At 30.7% G+C, this 19,236-nt stretch overlaps 1 protein-coding gene across 4 annotated transcripts in view; it reads right to left on the bottom strand.

Moving 5' to 3' along the window:
* The window catches only part of LOC132922224 (kinesin-like protein CG14535), a 166,071-nt gene that overhangs the window by 9,064 nt on the left and 137,771 nt on the right, over nucleotides 1-19,236 (bottom strand). For all 4 annotated transcript variants that reach the window (XM_060985632.1, XM_060985648.1, XM_060985640.1 and 1 more), the window contains 3 exons: nucleotides 15,672-15,890; nucleotides 11,316-11,409; nucleotides 5,198-5,395 (listed from right to left, as the gene is read on the bottom strand). In XM_060985632.1, coding sequence (XP_060841615.1) covers nucleotides 5,198-5,395; nucleotides 11,316-11,409; nucleotides 15,672-15,890 — 511 coding nt within the window. The remainder of the gene's footprint in view (nucleotides 1-5,197; nucleotides 5,396-11,315; nucleotides 11,410-15,671; nucleotides 15,891-19,236) is intronic.

The following is a 19,236-nucleotide window of genomic DNA, read 5'->3' as shown; positions in this document are numbered from 1 at the left end:
GTAAATCATAAATGTAATTATATTCGTAATTTATTATTTTTAAGATTTTTTTTTAAATTTACATTTATAAGCAATTAACTATACCAAATTTCTACTAATTATATAATAGTAATATAATCTGTCATCAATGGACTATGACAACTATTCAAATCAACAAAAAAATGTTTGTGAGCCAAACTAAATTAATTTACGAGTTGTTATCCTATAGCAATCTATAACTAAAATTGATTATTCAGAACGTACAGTTTGTTATGTTATCCGTTATAGTTTGACCAGACCAATACAATACAATATAGTATGATAATATGGGGTCGTCGATTCCATAATCGCATAGGTATAGGCAATTTTAAAATATTAATACGATGAAATACTTATAATATACATATTATATTAATACAATTTAGAAAAATAAACTATGAAAAACCTAGAAAATGTTAAAAAAACTACAAATCTATGTCTTCCCACCACCACAACGAGTGAGGAAGAGATGTTGGAATTAACCGGTAAAAAATTTTGAAAAAAAATGTAGGTGTAATTTTTATTCAATTTTCAAATAAAGCTCAAGTAGGTACATGGATTTATTATTTATTTATCGTTTTGTCACGTTCATATATGATTAAATTATGATTTATTATTAATATATCATAGCCATCAGTTAATTTTATAATATGGATATAAGCAATGATAATATATTGATCACGCTTATTCGCGCATGTTTACGCGTGTATCACTGTCAGTGTTTAGGTACCTTTATATTAATGTATGTGTAGTATGTATACGTTATATGAACTAAAATACAGTGTCTGTGTTTATAATCGTATGATGGTTACTCTGGTTATCAAAAACAAAACTTATTACGTTTGTAAAAACATTCAAAATAAGGGGGTCATTCAATTTTTTCAATGGCAAAAAAAAAAAACTCGGGGTAAAATTTACTTTTACCCGAGCTCACATCTCTAGTTTGAGGAGACTGTCCCTTTCGCGCTTTCCTCGAAGATTTCTTCGTGACGACTATACGTAAATTATAACAAACGGGGTGCGATCTGCAGACGAGGTTTTCAGAAAAGCAGAATTTTTCAGAGGGCCTTCGGAACACACGTAGGTGCCTGCAGTATAAGGTTATATTATATTATTATACATCGGTGTGTAGCAGCTGCGACGGCCCGCAGCAGTGCGAGTTCGCGCTAAATCAAGATTAATACACGCCGTTCGGTCACGTCGAGTCTGTCTGCCGCGGAGAGTATCACACGGGAGCGCGTATAGAAACTTTTTAATAAAAACGTCTCGTCCGCACCGCGTTCGCATTCGTCGCCGTATTATATTTGTAGTCGTCGTCGTCGTCGTCGTTTCGTCGTCGTTGTCGCACCGTCTGTCGACGCGACAAAGTAGGATTATTATTTATTTGCAGCCCACCCCGGCTTATTTATAATCCGCAGCGCGTCGACGCTTTTCGTCGTGTACCTATACTGCAGCGTTATTATTATTATGTGTGCGCTCGTACGAGGTGCTGCTGTCGTCGTGCGCGTATGATATATTATGCGCGACGGCGGGCCGGCGTGACGACGACTCGGGCGCGATGTAGATGGCGGCGGCGCTAATCAAAAGCGATGGACCGGCGGCCGACGCGCACGAGAAGAAACTCAGTTAAAAGTCCTCCGCGGGTCCTCCGTAGGGCGGGCGGGCGGGCGTGTAGCTCTCGTCGTGTTTGAATATTATGTGTGCGCAACGTGTACGACTACAAGTGTGGAAACTTTCAGATTTTGCCCGCGCACAGAGTCGGCCGTATATCGTTATGTACATGTATATGTACTTCGCACGAAGGCGCCTTCGTCGATATCTCATTACGGCGTGTGTGTACTGCACAGGGTGGCTTGCGCAGCTTTCACCGTTTTCCCGTGTTATTCTTAAGAGGAAACCGCGAGGTATGGGTCACTCTGTATACACCGCCTTCCGGTTTACCTATATAATATATGTGGATGCGTGTAGGATGCGCCGTAAATGTGAGGCCGATCGCTCGAGACTTTCCACGAGTTTGATACTTCCGCCACCGTGACCATATGTATAATTCATCAATACACGATACGCATCTCGCACGAGTATATTATTATAGCTTTTTTAACAATATTTTACCATTGCCGTTTGCGCGTGAGAAATCCACTATCGCCACACCACTTATACCTATATGTATTGCCTACCCGTATACAGCCAGTGATTCAACGAGTATACTCACCTTCCCTCATTTCTTATTAAACAATGACTTTATACAAATTCAATTTTTTAGAATGTTTAAATTATATACTTTATCTTTATTTTAAATTAAACGATCTATACACATTTTGAACGATAACCATAATTGGTAATAGAAGAGGTTTGATAGGAGAAGCCGTTTGATGACACTTCTGAATTTAAGTAAAATATATACTTAAAGAACATAATGTTTCTAAATTATTGATATTTTTGTACTCCTTAAGGATTAGGTATCATGTGGCGATACAAACTTCAGTTTTTTAAATAATAATCCTCTTTTTACTATAAATTATTTGGTAGATACTTTTTTTTTAAAACGTTGATATACTTAATTCATCATTTTAACAGGTACAGTTTTTAAGTTATCGAATTTATATACTAAGAATATAAGTTTTTAAAAATGGTTTTGTAAAAGTAAATAAAATAAAATAATATGTAATAATATTATATCAAGTGTTTATTCTAATTGAACAATTTTTAAAAATTATAAATATTGATAAATTAATATTTATCCTTAGTACACAAATTTAAATAATTAAAAAAACTGCTCTTTAGAATAATTATAATTTTGATGCATCAATATTTTCAAAAGTTATCTATATAGTTTTCAATAGTAAAGCGAAGTACTCAATTGAAAAATAAAAGTTTGTATTTTCATAGGATACTGCTTAAATAATAAAAAACAACTCAAGAATTTGAAAGTATGGTTTTTACTTTTTAAGTATATTTTAACATTCCAAAAAATTAAGTTATAATTAATTTTAATATTTAATACATTATAAAAGGGGATGAGGATAGTTGGTGAATCATTATGTATATATTGCTGGCTACAGATTCTATGTACAATTATTATTTATTTGCACGATGCATTGACTGAAGCACGAATCCACGCTATCGATACCAGTTTACGCGAGAAATCTTATATCCTGTTTGTATTATACGATATTATACAGAACATTTTTAGGTTTACACATATCATAGTTATAAACTCTGTGTAACTTGATGGGGATAAAAATGGAATTTTTTTTTCATGTTTCAGCAAATTTGAGGCTATAAGAGAATCACGTTTATTTATTTCCCGAATTTTAATTTTTATTTGTTTAGAAGAAAAGAATAACAGTTAAAAATCGTACAATACTTTGTTTGATAGTTTTTTTTTTAAGTTTTAAAAAGATTGTTTAGAAAATTACCAATCACTATAAAACATTTATATACTTTTTTGTTATTCTATAAGAACAAGATATTTGTAAGTACTTTATTTGATGTATAGTAAGTTAAGTACGAAAAAAAATCAGTAGAACTATGAACATAGGTAATAGGTACCTATATTATACTAGAACTAGATATATAATTAGATAATAACTACGTGAATATTTTAAAGTTTTTTTAGCATATTAATGAAATTCCTATTTTAAATTTTTAATAATCTAAATATCTACTTAAACAAGAATAAGTAATATTAAAAATCTCTAATAATGTTTACTTATATTCCAATTGTAATGAAAAAAATAGTATCAATATTTTATTTTCATCGAAAAGTTTTTATTTTATTTTTTTTGTATCTATTCAAATTCATGTAAGCGATTCTAAATTTCACGAAATCGCTTCAACCTATCCACTATTTAAATATTATAAATCATACGGGTTACAATGACAAACTGTTTGGATGTGCCTATCGACTTCGATAATAGAACACAATGGTTTTAATTTTGTTCTCTCATTTAAATTATTTCAGTACTTTAGACACATATCATATTATAATATAAAATATTATTAAATAGGCATTGGCACGAATAGAAACTTGCAACAGTAGTTGCGTGTTCAGACCACGTTAAACGTCATAAAAAAAAAATAATATATTTTTTTTATGTATATCGGTATTGTAATTATATTTTCAAGAGACTCGGCTGGTTTGTAAATAAATGTGGAAATAACTAATTACTTATTCGTCTAGAATAATAAAACTAAGTCGATGAACAACTATTTTGTTTTGCACGTGTGTATTTACACGTGTGTGTGTGTGTGTTTTTGTATTTTGTTTCAATATTATGCATTAAATTATTTATTGCCGAGACAGAGTTCGTGACATTTTGTAATACAAAAGTTTTCGACGGCGTTAAAGTGATGGATTGAAATGTACAGATTGTGTATTAGTGGTGGCGTTGGAGGTAGAAAAAGGATTGAAAAAAAAACCAAGCCAAACAGAGTTGATTTACCCGCCGGGACTCTGATGTTTTCTTTAAACCAAATCTCATATATATATATATATTATACATTATACAGGGTGGGCGTTTTGAACTATAAAAATCCGTACCGACGTATAAATTGTATAATATTCAAATGGTAGTCAAAACGACTGTGGCAAAAAGCTTATCTCGTAGAAAACGCTTAAAAAAGGGCGTAAATCCGTGTTACTTCTATTCCCCCAACGCGCTCTTTAACGTAAGGATTACTATTTCTTTTTTTTCCAGACTGTTTTCAACAGTTTTTATCCCTAACCCGAATTTTTTTAAACAACCTTTGCCGTTTCTATCGGCAGCCACGTCCCCTCTGAACATTCAAGCGATAAAAAAACCGACTCTACCCCTCCTACGCATACAACACGCTTATATAATATTTATATACATATATATATATGGTATCCACGGTATAATACCATTTACCGATAATCCAGACATTAAAATTCTGAGGGATTTTTACCGTTGGGATTGGATTTAACGTGTGCATCCATGTATATATATATATATATACATGTATACATGGTGCACGTTTCAAGAGCTTAGTATATATATATATATAATTTGCACACGTATATGGCACCGTCGTTTTGAGGGTTCCGGTGCGCGATGTTATCGTGGCGGATAGAAAGGCGGCTTTCTAAAGTCTAAATGGTCCCTGTATTTAGTACACGATATAATACTAAACTGTACATATATATAAATGTAATTACCGTTGGATTGGCCAGCCAGCAGGTCCTTAACAGGACTTGCGGGTCCGGACACTTCTACAGCGGACACACGGACCGAAAAACGCGCCCCAGTCCTCGCTTTCTGCTCCTGTATGCCTTTGAACAGCCACGATATGGCGCACGGTATGATCCCGTATGATAGTGGGTCTTCCGGCGAACCGATCATTGTATACGTTTTACCTGCAACAAATAGTAAAGAGTATTTATTATGTATGTATTTAAATATAAATTGAAATATTATTTTGCATATTTAGTTATGTTTAGTTCTACAGCCATTTTTCAGTATCATATTATTTTTACGTTCTGTAATATTGATCAATCAAAATTGTTTTTAAAATAAACGCCCAGAGAAAAAAAATTATTGAGTTCATCGATCAACATAACTAATATTAGAATATTAATATAATATTAAACGTATTGTTTAAGACTGGTATAAAATGCATGTACTTTTTTAACTACGCATTTACACACGCGTCATGTAACTTATATAATATATTAGTCATTATATATATTATGTTATTTTTATCTATATTCATAAATATAATGCAATCACACAATATTTTATTCAAATGTATTTGAATACGCTTATTTCAAACTTGAGTGTTCAATAGGTAGTTAATTAAAATTAATTGAAAGCTAAATCTCTACTATAGTTTCTATCGTGTTCATATTAAGTACATGTTTATAATTTTTTTTTTAGTATTTAAGCAATATAATAAGTAATTATTATGTATAAATAGTAATGTATGCAACATAAAAAAATTATAATTGTTTTATGTTAAAAATAAGTTTATAAGAGTTGAGATTGCTAGTTTGCGTGCATGATTTTTTGTAATATTTTATGTGATATTTCAATGATATACAAAATTAAAAGGCCAATTCATTATTCATATTATTGTTTGTAATTATATAGGTACTATATAGCCACTTTGAATCGTGTTATTTTATTCAAATGATTTAATTATATAGTGCTGCAAAAATTGCAGTATATATGAATTACAAAATAAATAATATTTTAATAAATATGGTTAGTAATAACAATATTATGTAGACACGTAAAAACTTATAATATATCTAATTTGATTTTCAAAATATTTCGGTTATTAAAAATTAAAAGATTCTTGGGTGGGGGGAGGGGTTTGAATAATATTACATTAGTGTGTTTAAAACCTTTTTAAAGATAAACGTCAAACAACACTGTCATTTATCAGTTTCGCCAAAAGCTGTTTCAAAACAAAGTTTTCTCGGTAACTACGGTGGTAGTGGTTTCATTACTATTTAGAAGGGTACAGCTGACGGACTGTTTGCCGCAAATGCCGTTTATAGCATTTCGGTTGTTTGCCACCAACTAAGCTTTCTCTCCATGCTCCTTCGACGATGATCTGCTTCCGCAGCATCGTTCTTCACCACCCAAAAACCGTTTAAATTTAACAAAATGATTGTACCCTCGGGCTCTGACTAAATATTGTCCCGAGTTTACAGGGAATTTACGAGTAGTAGTAGATCTGGGTTGTAGTTGACTGACTCAAAATTAGATTATTTTTTTTTTCCATTTCAAACATGGTCTTATAATTTATACTATTCAGTAGTATATTCAGTGCATCCCTGAAAGTCAAAATTTTAGTATATACACGATAATATTATATTACAATTAAGCGTGTGTAAATAAACGTTCAATATTTTTGTTTTCTTTTGATAGAATTGTAAACTATTGTAAAAATGTTATGTATAAGTATAACTTGAATACATGTCGAAATAATTTGAACAATATGATTCAATTCATTCGATAGTTCAAACATATATAATATTATGAAACGATTTATTTTGTATATTATTGTTTATATTTATTTTAATTCAAAATCAAATCGGAACAAATATTTTCAAAAATAAATTAGATTTTGCTATTTTATTTCTGTAGTCAGCGTTGCGTATTATTGTCATGTGATTGATATCTCATCGTTTACCAGTTTATCTCGTACGGTTCATTACACATCACATTCCGATCGTTTATAAACTTACATAACCTGTCCGTTCGATATTGCTTACTGGCACATGTTATACAATAGTGGCTATTTATGTATAAGTATATCGTATCAGCTGTCATATACAAAGTCTGAAATTATATATATTTATCACGACGCATACGCAACGAAGATTTTTGTATCAAGTTCAAATACGCGTTTTTAAACTTCGTACAAAATGAAAACTATATTTTACTAACTGCGAATATGAAGTATCATAAACAGTAAATATGTGTTTATTGCTACTTATATTCCTGTATCTACAATACTTGTGAATATTATATTCTTGTAAATGTCGATGATAATACCCAGAGCCGAAAATATAGCCGGAACCTATCGTTGTGTATTTAAAAAACGCGTGATAGTCATTAGTCTCTATATTTTGTAATATAACACGTATGCACAACGATAGTGAACACTGAACTTCATAATACAGATAATATACAATAATCGACCGATTGAGATGTTGACAACGACAGTGACAGACTTCTGATAGGATAATATGTCGTGTGTGGGCGACGATTACCTTAGATATTATAGGATTTATGATTTAAACTTCAAAAGTATAAAAACAAATGTAGTAACACGTTACACCTTTTGCACCAATATAAAATTATACCTTATATAATATTAACGAACAATAGGTAAAGTCGGTAAAAGGCACCTATAAAATAATATAAATACTAAGAATATTCTTATTAGGTACCGTATATCAATATTTATATCAGTTTTTATAATAATTTATTACTGAATAATCTAACCATTCTAACCCATAATATGCAGCATATAAAAAATACAAAGTAAAATTAGAAAAAAATATTAGCTTATATTGTAATATTAATTAACTTATAAAATATTTGTTGATTAAGAGTGTATTTTTGGAATTTTACTTAGATACATTTTTGTCATTTTGGCACTTTTATACGATACTATTTAATATTTATTCTCTTCTTATCTCATATTGGAGCTTATTATTAATAAAAAAAAAAAAATTGCAAGATAAAATCCAGGGCCTCATACATAAATTTGAAACCCAACTGGCGTTGGACTGTGCACTGTCTGCATTTACCGGTAGTTGCAGCATTGAATGATACATGACCACGAATTACGGCATAGCAAATAATATGAAATAATACGTGACCGCCGTCGACACATTGATTACGTATTCGCGACTTGTATACGCGTATAATAGCCAATAGGTATATAATAATGCAGCTAAGCTAAAGCGTATTAAATATAAATATAATACACATACTAGCTATATACGGGGTGATAATTTTAACTGTCAGCACATGCCATTATTTCAAAACTTTTTTGTGAAATTATATTTTTGAAAAATATATGATATCACAATATAGGTAATACAATTCTAACATTTTGTATTGAACGTCTGAATTAATTTTTTTTACCGTTATACTGGGATGTATTAATGATTTTTCCACTCATGATGGGTAGTAAAAAATGAATTCCCCTTCGTTTAAATTAAATATTAATTCATGGCATTTTTTTTTTTTTTTAATTACAAAAGCACTTTATGTATACAGCTTACCAAAATACTAAAATACTAAAATACTAAAATACATAAATATTAAAAAGATATAACTATAGATAATATACTATTTTATATTTGTATTATTATCTATATATTATCTATGTATGATACGAATAAACTTTTCCTAACTCATATTTTATTAAAAATAAGTCATAGCAGGTATTTGTTTAACAGATATAAGGCACCAATACAGGGGAAACGGCTATAAATAATAAGGTGAAATAGTATATATTATAATATATGTATGTGTAGATATGCCATCCATGGAAAATTGTATTATTATTATTTATTATATTGTTATATGTTTGTTGATGACACTGAAATAAATGTATATATTTAATTTTTAGTAACATATAATTTTAATTTCTGGGTTTAAAGTCTATAGCAAAATTAAAAAAAAAGTTATAATATAATATATAATATAGGTAAGTATAGTCAAAATAATAATTAGTATTGACCGTTAAAGTATCACCCTGTATAATGGATGAATATATTTATAGAGATATATTGATACAATTGTGCATTCGAATACGAATTGTGTGCATCACACCACGGGCTCGGCCGAGTGTTGGTTATAGTTTGCCGGCGTCTTGTTAAAGTTTATACCGTAGACACGAGTTTGGAATGCGCAAAACAAACAGTGCGGAAGGTGGCGGGAGGGTAATGAAGTTTGCTCGAAGACGGTTTGTGTATAATATATATTATATATTATAATATAACAATCAGTGAACTTTGACGAAACTTGCCACCACGTATAAGTCAACGGCCGCCCATGGATATCGCAATAATGATAAACATAATAGTGATAGTGATAATAATATTAATGCAATAATATATACGACGCTCGTCGTCGGAGCGGCCGCGGGTGCAGCCGCCTGTTGAATTTTAAACGAAATATATGTATATCACAATATACCCTCTGTGCTCCGGGTACCTACCCAAAGTACCTATGTGGGACGAGAAGTATCATTATGGTATGGACTTCGCGGTCGATGTGCGTTCACGCCCATAACGTTGTGCATAAAGTATAATATATATAAATACGATGATATCTGTCCACTTATTGCGTTTCGTTAATAGGTATACCTATTCGAACTGGAGTAAGTACATACTCATCGCACGTACCTACACGTCATCCACCCGATAATTAATGCACACACTGTACAGCTTGTGCGCATACGTGTTCCGAGACGACAGTTATTATTGTCATGTGCACGTTTTGTATAAATGGTACGCGTTTCGAAGTCACCTCGATTAAAGGTTGCGAATAAAGCGAGACATGAGGATAACCTGTATATATCTATGATTATTATCGTATAATGGCGAAAGCGGAAATAGCTAGGCGTTTTCGATTTCGGGTGGGTTAGAGCAAGGGTCGTTTCTATATACTATTACATATTATCAGTATATCTTATGGATGTCAAACCAATATTGTACGGTGGAAAACATTTGTACCGAGACTAAATGAAAATGTAATTAAAGCGTTAATCATGGACATCATAATTTACATTTTAATCATAAATCACGCGTTCGTCCTTATGAATAATTGTTTTTAAATGAATAATTTAACTCCATTAAAAGCTACATTAAAAATGGTTTCAATTTTTAATTTGTAAAATATTTCAAATATACTGTGTGAATTAAACATAAACGATTTCATAAAAAATTAATAAATTATTATACCTACTGAAATTCAACAATAAAAATCAAAAACTTTAAAGCAGGTACTCGGTAACTTACAGTATATACCTATACCTATATACCTACTCTATACAATAAAAATTAAGTATTGTAAGTTATAATATTTTATATTAGAATAACTAATAATATATGTGTATATACTTAATAAAAATTGTTAGTAACAAAAATTTAAGTTTAAGGTAAGTATCATTATTTTGATTTAAAACTTCAAAGTTTGAAAGTATTATTAAAAAAAAATTATAATGTACGGTAATATGTGTTAGTGTTTATAAATAAGATTACAATAACTAAATAATATTAACTATTGAAAATGAAAAAAATGTAATATCAATCATCTAAAATAATCTGATTACACGAATATCCCCCTATGATTTCAATTAGGCGGGATAATTGAAATTATTATACAGTATACATGTATTGTACCAAAATGGTTGATATTTCAATTTATGGATAGTATAATAATATATTATAAAGGTAATGGATTTTTAGCTAAATTAAACTTTCATTTTCTCATTAACATATCATATGATTTACACTTCCGTTTTTAATCATAATTCCGTTATTGTATAAATTAAACAGAACATATATTTTTTTTTCCTTATGACGTATGTGACGGTTATTATTATTAATTTATCTTCCGTTTAAATTGCACTCACCCCATCGTAATTATTTAATGAACAAACTGAATTCTACCATTTACATGTAGATGGATGCTTGTTAAACGATCATAGTTATATTTATGATGAATAGATCATCAATTATTATGATTCTATTATTTTAATACAAAGGGATTTTTATAAAACATAATATATATAGAGAGATTTACCTAGATTTTGATGGCCAAAACAGAATACAGATCCATCGGTTCCATGAATGACAGCATGTATAACGTCCATCAATGTAGCACTACAAACGTCCACCTGTCAAATATAAATGTTTTTTTTTTTAATCATTACAAATATTTTATTATAATATTTTAAATTTTTCCACCTAATGGAATAATAATATACAATTATTAAATTTAATGTTTTAATATTATAATAACTGTTATATAATGTTAGGAATCATAGTTCATAAAATAAAGCAATTTTAATTAACATTGATACTTAGTCGGTACTTAATAATAAATTAAAATGTATAAATACACATTAATGGTGGAAATATATATAAATTTAAAGCTAAATCAAATTTCAAATTAGAATTTATATAATATGTTATTATTTTGTTAGTAATAAAAGATCCAATTTTTTTTTTTAATCAACATCGTTGATAATATGGATATCAACTGTCGGGGGTATTTAATCATCATAATCAAAACAACCATATTATAATATAATATTAGGTAAATAGCAAAATTAAAAGGTTCTGTTAAAAAAAAAATAAGAAGAAGAAGAATAAGGGATCCTGTAAACAACAACAACAAAAAAAAAATTAGAAAACACGAGCATTTAAATATATATAAGTATATACACATAATATATAACCCATGTATATAACATTATTAATGGCTTTCATTCTTCGACAAATATTTACTAAAAACTGAATGTTTATATGCAAACTCTTATAAGCGGTATTACGCAAACACGATGCGTCTATAACACACGGACTTATAATATACATTATATAAATATGTATACGAGTATATATATAATACTAGAGTGAATAATATTATGTATATACCGCCACGGAAATATCGCTTAAAACGATACTTAAGGGACATGCAATTTTTCTCATGTCAAATCCAGTAGGTACATAATATATAAAATAACACCAATATAATAGTGTATACATATTATACATATATAGAGCACGCGCTTTTATGGAAAAATATAACACGTCGCCACTAAACACTAACATAATGTATCGGCATCGTCCCCTGTGTATACGTCATGCTTCATTTCTCGGTTTTATTTTCATACCATCGCCAAATAATAATTAATCTAAATTTATAAAAACCAATGTGTACCTATATATAAGAGATCCACAGCAAAGTCTATCGCAATCATGGTTCTGAAATTCAGTACATAGATAGATGTAAACCCGAGGATGAGCACGTCGTTTTAATTTTTTTATTTTGAAGACAGTCTCATGCAGGGATTTGTTTCTGTGCCGACTGCCGAGCGCGTATAGTAAACGTATTTTTGTGAGTTGTAAATAACAGTACTCGCAATATCGATTTCACTACACGTTTAGAAATTAAATATAAATGGTCTAAGTTTACACGGTGATTTTTCCATGTAATCAATTATGAAATAAGTGATGAACATAGAATATAACTGGTGGTATAATTATTATATGTATTTTATTTTAATTTTGTTTTTGCATGTACCTTTACTGATAATCGTTTAAAAAGCGTTTGTATTTAGATAATATTATATTCAACAGTTTAATGAATTATTCTTGCCGAATCGACATTGATTTAAACATCTAGCTAGACACTGATTTGGTTTCAAATCACAGATAAATAATAATAATAATAATATAAAATGCGTACAGAGAACATAAAGGACAGCAGGCGTATATATGTCAACGCATAATATTATATGCACGTATACACTTATAAATGGATTTTTATATAATATCATCTGGTATACATCGTGCGTACTTCTTAAGTGAATGCTCGTGTTACTTGTACGCATGCACACTGCAGTCGCAGTATAGTTAGCTGTGATTGTCGATCATACGCAATACATATGTATATGTGACGCCGGCGGTGCAGATTTAGCGAGCGTGTGATACACACCCCCCCGCACGAAAGAAACGGACGAAAAATATAAAAACCGCCTATAGATGAGATTAAGTAAGCCACCGGGGACCTCCTCCCCGCCGTAGCCGCGCACGCAAGGCGTACGGTAGTGCAGCTAGTTGCCGAGTTAGTCCACGTCAGCTTTGATAAATTATATCGTATACATATATATTGTATATAGGTATAATCGTGTACAGCCGGATCTTCCGTCGCGCTATTTTTACGTCGATCTCGCGTAGCATCTTTCGGATATGGGGTATATCAGTGAGTGTGTACGCGCGCGCCCGAATTTGTCCTTGATAACCGCAACCGTTTTGTCGCCGACTTCGTTTTTTTTTCTTCACTACCAAAGTAATTACACCACGCACGCGCTCCGAAGCGTGCCGATAGCGGCTTTATAGTTTCGATCTATCTCTCCAGCAGCTCCCCCGCAAACGGATATCCGTTGTTAACCGCGGCCCGTTTTTTTTTTTTATTGGAGCAGTGACGGTAAACCTCCGGAAAATCCCGTAACCACCCGTTTAAACCTCCTCGCCCCTATATCGTACTTTTTCACACACGACCGATGTGTGAATGTATGTATAATATATATATTATATCGGAGCGCAGGAGCGAGTTGCAGAGATTTATGTCTGTTGCGCGAATTATACTGTCTCCCGTTAACCCTCCGCCCACCGACCACTCGCCTCCCCCCCACTATCATATTTATACTCTTCCCTGCACCGAAAACAGAATGCAGTTAAACGCGGCGGCGCATACATATATAACATTATATATACCTGCAGCAGCATCCGTTGAAATGGACCCCGCCGCGTGTATACCTACATGTGCGTGCGCGTCTGCCGCCGCATTGCGCAAACACCGAGCTTTTGCGGATAATCGGTTAAATATCTTTTTTATTTCCTATAACGCTATAACAGCAATCTTACATTTCGATTCGTAATTTATTGGTATCGCATATTATATTGTTATATTATGTGTCCCTTTGTATTATATACATATATTATTTCGCTGAAATCGCATCCCGCGATATCCGGCCATGCGTACAGAAAAGATTTGGCACGGACGGCGCCCGTTATAATATATACAGATACCTATATATTATCATAAAATTTATCAGCGTGGCTCTATTGCTGTAGTTCGAACGGATAACAACTCATCGATATTATTGTGCGCATATCTCGCAAACCTCGCTAATACAACGTGAGTCTGCGACGAATACCTACTACATTATTGTGTTCCAAATCAAAATATTATAAATATACCAACTGTATAATACATCTTATAAGTGGGCGAAAAACTAGAAAGGGGGGGTAGAAAAATAATTTATTCACTTCAATCAAAACCATAATCTAAAATCGTTTGTTTTTATACACAAGTCTTAAAACTTAGTTTATGGCTTATAAACAAATCAAAGTTATCCACATCGTTAAATTAAATTAAGTACATAAGAGTTCATATAAAAAAGGTACTATACGTCTATATCTTGTATAAAAGAAAATTATGTTATGATAATCAAGCTATCATTGAAATAATATTGGGTTATTTTTGTAACCGAGATAATGTGAATATAACGTTGAAAATACGTCAACATATTATATACAAGAGAAGAAACGTGAAATAAATGTATTATATACAACAATTCGAGAAAAAATGTTTTTTATTTTTTATAAATCTATTATATTTTTTCTTTATTAATATAGATTTAAAATGTCTACTGTTTGCTTATCTGCTGGGGGGAATTATAGCATTGTGCCCAGCTCCTCCTAAAACTGTAGTAGGGCAAGCTGTCCCTTTACCACCAATAATTACGGCATTGTATCGTATATGACAAGTTGAAAAATAGCTATAAGCTGTCAGATAATATTTCAATTTTATATGCGTTTGCCGTTGTACATTGTGTTCTATAAACTTGTTTATTTATCTCATTATCCTAAGTAGGGGTTTTAATAAATTTTAAAAATGTAAATTAATATATGGACTTAATTTTTTAAGAGCTACGTACTCCGAGACGTATCATATATTTGTCACGATAAAATAACAACTAAATTTTTATGATAATATGTAGGTATATAATATATATAATAACAAACATCGACCGATATAATAAACGCGTGTCATGAAGAAAAGTGAATATCCTTAAATCTTTGTCGAGAATAATATCACAACGAGGGTTCAAATGTGTTCCACACTGCACTCAATCGTAATTTATTCTAATATATGTTTTCCAACGATGTATTTTAATATAAAACGTAGCAATATCAAAAGCTGTCCGAATATCACTTTCTGAGGGGGGAGGGATTCGACGCTGATATTAATAATGATTACGATACGAGTCTATTGTATTTTCTACGATGCATATATACATTATACATATTATAATAAACCATATAACATAATAATATATTATATAGTGAGATTGATATTCAGTATTACCTGCGAGTCTTCTTGCGTGAACAGTGCGTCAAACGCGAACATTTTGGGAGCGGCAACGCCCACGCGCCGACTACCGTCACTGGCCGGAGGTGCGTTCGGATCAATTAGCGTCAGTTGTCTGTGCTTCTTGTCCACCGACATGAAGTTACTTGCTTCGGCCGTCGCCGCTGGTTGTTCGTCTCCCGCGGCACCGTTGGTTACTCTCAAAATCACTTTAACCTAGAAAACGATAAAAATAAAATAAAATACAACTATGAACTCTGACTTCGAAAAACGCTCACAATTTAAAAATAAATAATGTAGGGACGACGGTTTTACAAGGGCACAGATGTGAGTTTTACAGGTAAAAGAACTTACTATACGTTCCCATTATATACACAAACGGTGAACGTGTTTCGACAAGAAAAGCGCTTTTAATTCTACGTCAATGAGAGTGACAATAATAATCCGGATTAAGTACGTCAATTATATAGGTAGACGCCCGTTTAATAGTGAGGGGGATGTTGAAAAACAACGCGCCATGAACATCTCTATGTGTATTTACTGAATGTATCAACGCGTGAACTTTTACTATGTCAAACTTATAAAAATATATGCAGGTGACCAAAATTACAAGAAGTAACATCAATAATATTATCATGATAAATAAACTTTTAAAATCAATTTTTACCGATATCATATATACAAACATCAGTATTACTTTATTCATAAAATACCTATTTATATCTTCACAATAATCAATTTAAAAAAATAAAAACATATTAAAATCACATATAAAAATAATTTAACGAAGAGAACAAATAGTATGGTTAATAGTGTTTAATAAAAGTAATGATAGTAATGACTAATGAGTGTTACAAAAATATAAATTTATCGAAAAAAAAGACGATGGGTTTTTTTTTTAGTCAAGAAAAATTGTTTTTCACTTTTCTGAAATTAATATAAAACTTTGCTAATAAAAATTAAAACTCTTATAACTTATAAGCCATTCAATTCACTTTTAACCACAACAAAATATTACTAGAAAATAACATATAATATTAAACCAAACTTTTCCTTAACAGAAAAAATTAAACTAAGTACTGTTAAAACACTATAGGTTATCTTGATGGATAGATGGATCCGCACATTGAAAAAAAAACAATAACAACATGTATACATAGTATATATTTATATTCATAAAAGGAAGTACTGTTTATACATTTTGTATCATTCTCTTAAGCGTACATCGTCGAATTAAGTAGATATTGTATGGATATTATGATGAATTTGAATTCATTGATAAATCAATGAAAAACAATTTTAACGGCAGTAGTCTAACTTTTTGGTTAGCAATTTATCTAGACAAGGCTGCCAATTAATTATATTAACATCAGTATTAAAACATTAATAAATATTTGAATTTTTTTTTTTAGTTTTTCCCGATTATTTTAAAAAGTTATAACAATTTAAAATTTTTACCTAAAAAAATACTAATTAGATTCAATTTATTAGAAGATGTCTCTATTAATATTAATGACTAGATTATTAGAAAAAACACATAGGTAAATAAAATATATCCGTCGCTACGCTCAGAATCAAACAGTAAAATAAAATACATATAAGTTTATTATAACGTACTTATTTTACTTACACTATAATATATTATACTATATTTTTTCAAATAAAGATATATCATACACGGTTATAACTGGATATTATTATTATAATAATAAATTATAGAACATGGTCACCACAATCGTTATCATTAATTAGCGCTTTCAGTAGACAGTTGTTCTTCCGTATTCCGTGCGGTGAACCAGATTTGTCTTCCAGATGGCACACATTCGTTTCTTCGGCGTTTAATTAATGCACAGGCATACATATTATATAATAAAGGACTATATTGCAGAAGTTGGACCGGTGTAACGAAAACTGTAAGCGAACTCATTCAATTTCACTTTATGCGCAGTTTAAATGCATATCATAATGAATGGTATTGATATATTATACTAGCTGTATAGTCTGCAGTAACTACACTCTACATAAAATTTTGGTTCGACAACCAAAAAGTGTGAATATGATTTTTATTTTACTCTATACAAACACTATCCTCCCAAGTGTTGTCCGTCGACAGCACGTTACATTAATAATACATACCATTCTCAAAAAATAAGAGACCTCAGCGTGTGGCAGTATTTTTTTCAAAAGTTTATTTCTACGCTAAAGTATAAGTAGTTTATGAATATTATTTTTATTGTTATCATCATCACTCGCGTTTTACAATATACGCACGTTATACAAGTTATATGTATATATGTTAAGAGAAATTAATATTTTTAAAACGGTTTTCAACAGTCAATATTTTATATCAAGAGGAAAAAACTGTTAGGCGTGTAAATTTGTTCACACCCAATTTAATTCAAGCACCGAGCAACATACATAATATAATAACAACATTTATTTAGACGTCTACGTCCCTGTTGGCAATAGCAGCGTGCACCGCTGCTACGTTATATACGTTTCCATTAGTGCGCCACAGCACCACCGCCATTGGTCTAATCAAATTTTGTTTTCAATACGTCTTCGCCTTCAAGCGTATTTTTATAGACTTATTTTGTGGACGTGAAATAAGAAAGACTCGAAGATATTCAATTGTTAGCACGTAACTGCTTTCGCATTAAATGAAGAAAAACGTAGAGGTACCTACCGGTCGAAATATGTATGATATAATACTATTGTTTGACATTTTAAAGCTCACATCTATATCATATATTAATCACACAATATATAAAATATAACCTTAGTTATACTTATGTATAAAACTATATTATAATGTTAAAATGTAAAACAATGAACCTGATTCGATTGTATAATTTTTGATAGCTTACTCAAATAATTTATATACATACTATTATAAGCAGATCCATAATAGATCAATTGTGATTCATTAAACTATTGTAAACTCAGTTCAAAGACAAAACCAGATTCCACGTTATTTGATTATCTTTGCACCGGAAACAAAAGCACACAAATACGTCATTATTGTATGTATTGTATACCTACTTGCGTAGTTGAGTAATTTTTAAAACGAACATTGTTCAATTTTCTCCGACCTATACGCAACAACGCGGACGCATTTTAATAGAATCTTCTAAGTATTTCGATCCTTATTTGATTTCGTGAAATGAAGGGAAAAGTTTTTGCGAGCAAAATTTCTGGGCACTTTTTCAAGTTCTTTTCTAGTTTAAAGCACATGTCGGCAACGGGATCATCGTAATGCGATAATGCGATTTTAGTGTATGTATTTCGCCAAATTGAATTTTCAGTGAAGTACCTATATATTATGCGATATACCAATATATAGTATATAAAAATTAATGCTATTTAAACGCCAAATGCAAATTGACTTGAAAATTTATCTGAATTTTTTATGCGTAAAAAAATATATTCGATATTATTACATAATATTATATAATGTATAATAATATAATATTTTCAATTCAAATTATCTGGAAACTAGATATAGGTGCATTAAGCTATACATGTATATAGAACAATAGTTACACATGTTTTTCAACAATAT

Source organism: Rhopalosiphum padi, chromosome 1 (genome assembly GCF_020882245.1).
Source record: "Rhopalosiphum padi isolate XX-2018 chromosome 1, ASM2088224v1, whole genome shotgun sequence".
Classification (NCBI taxonomy): domain Eukaryota; kingdom Metazoa; phylum Arthropoda; class Insecta; order Hemiptera; family Aphididae; genus Rhopalosiphum; species Rhopalosiphum padi.
Note: the sequence above shows the minus strand (reverse complement) of the source record. Positions and strands in the feature narration are given on the sequence as shown.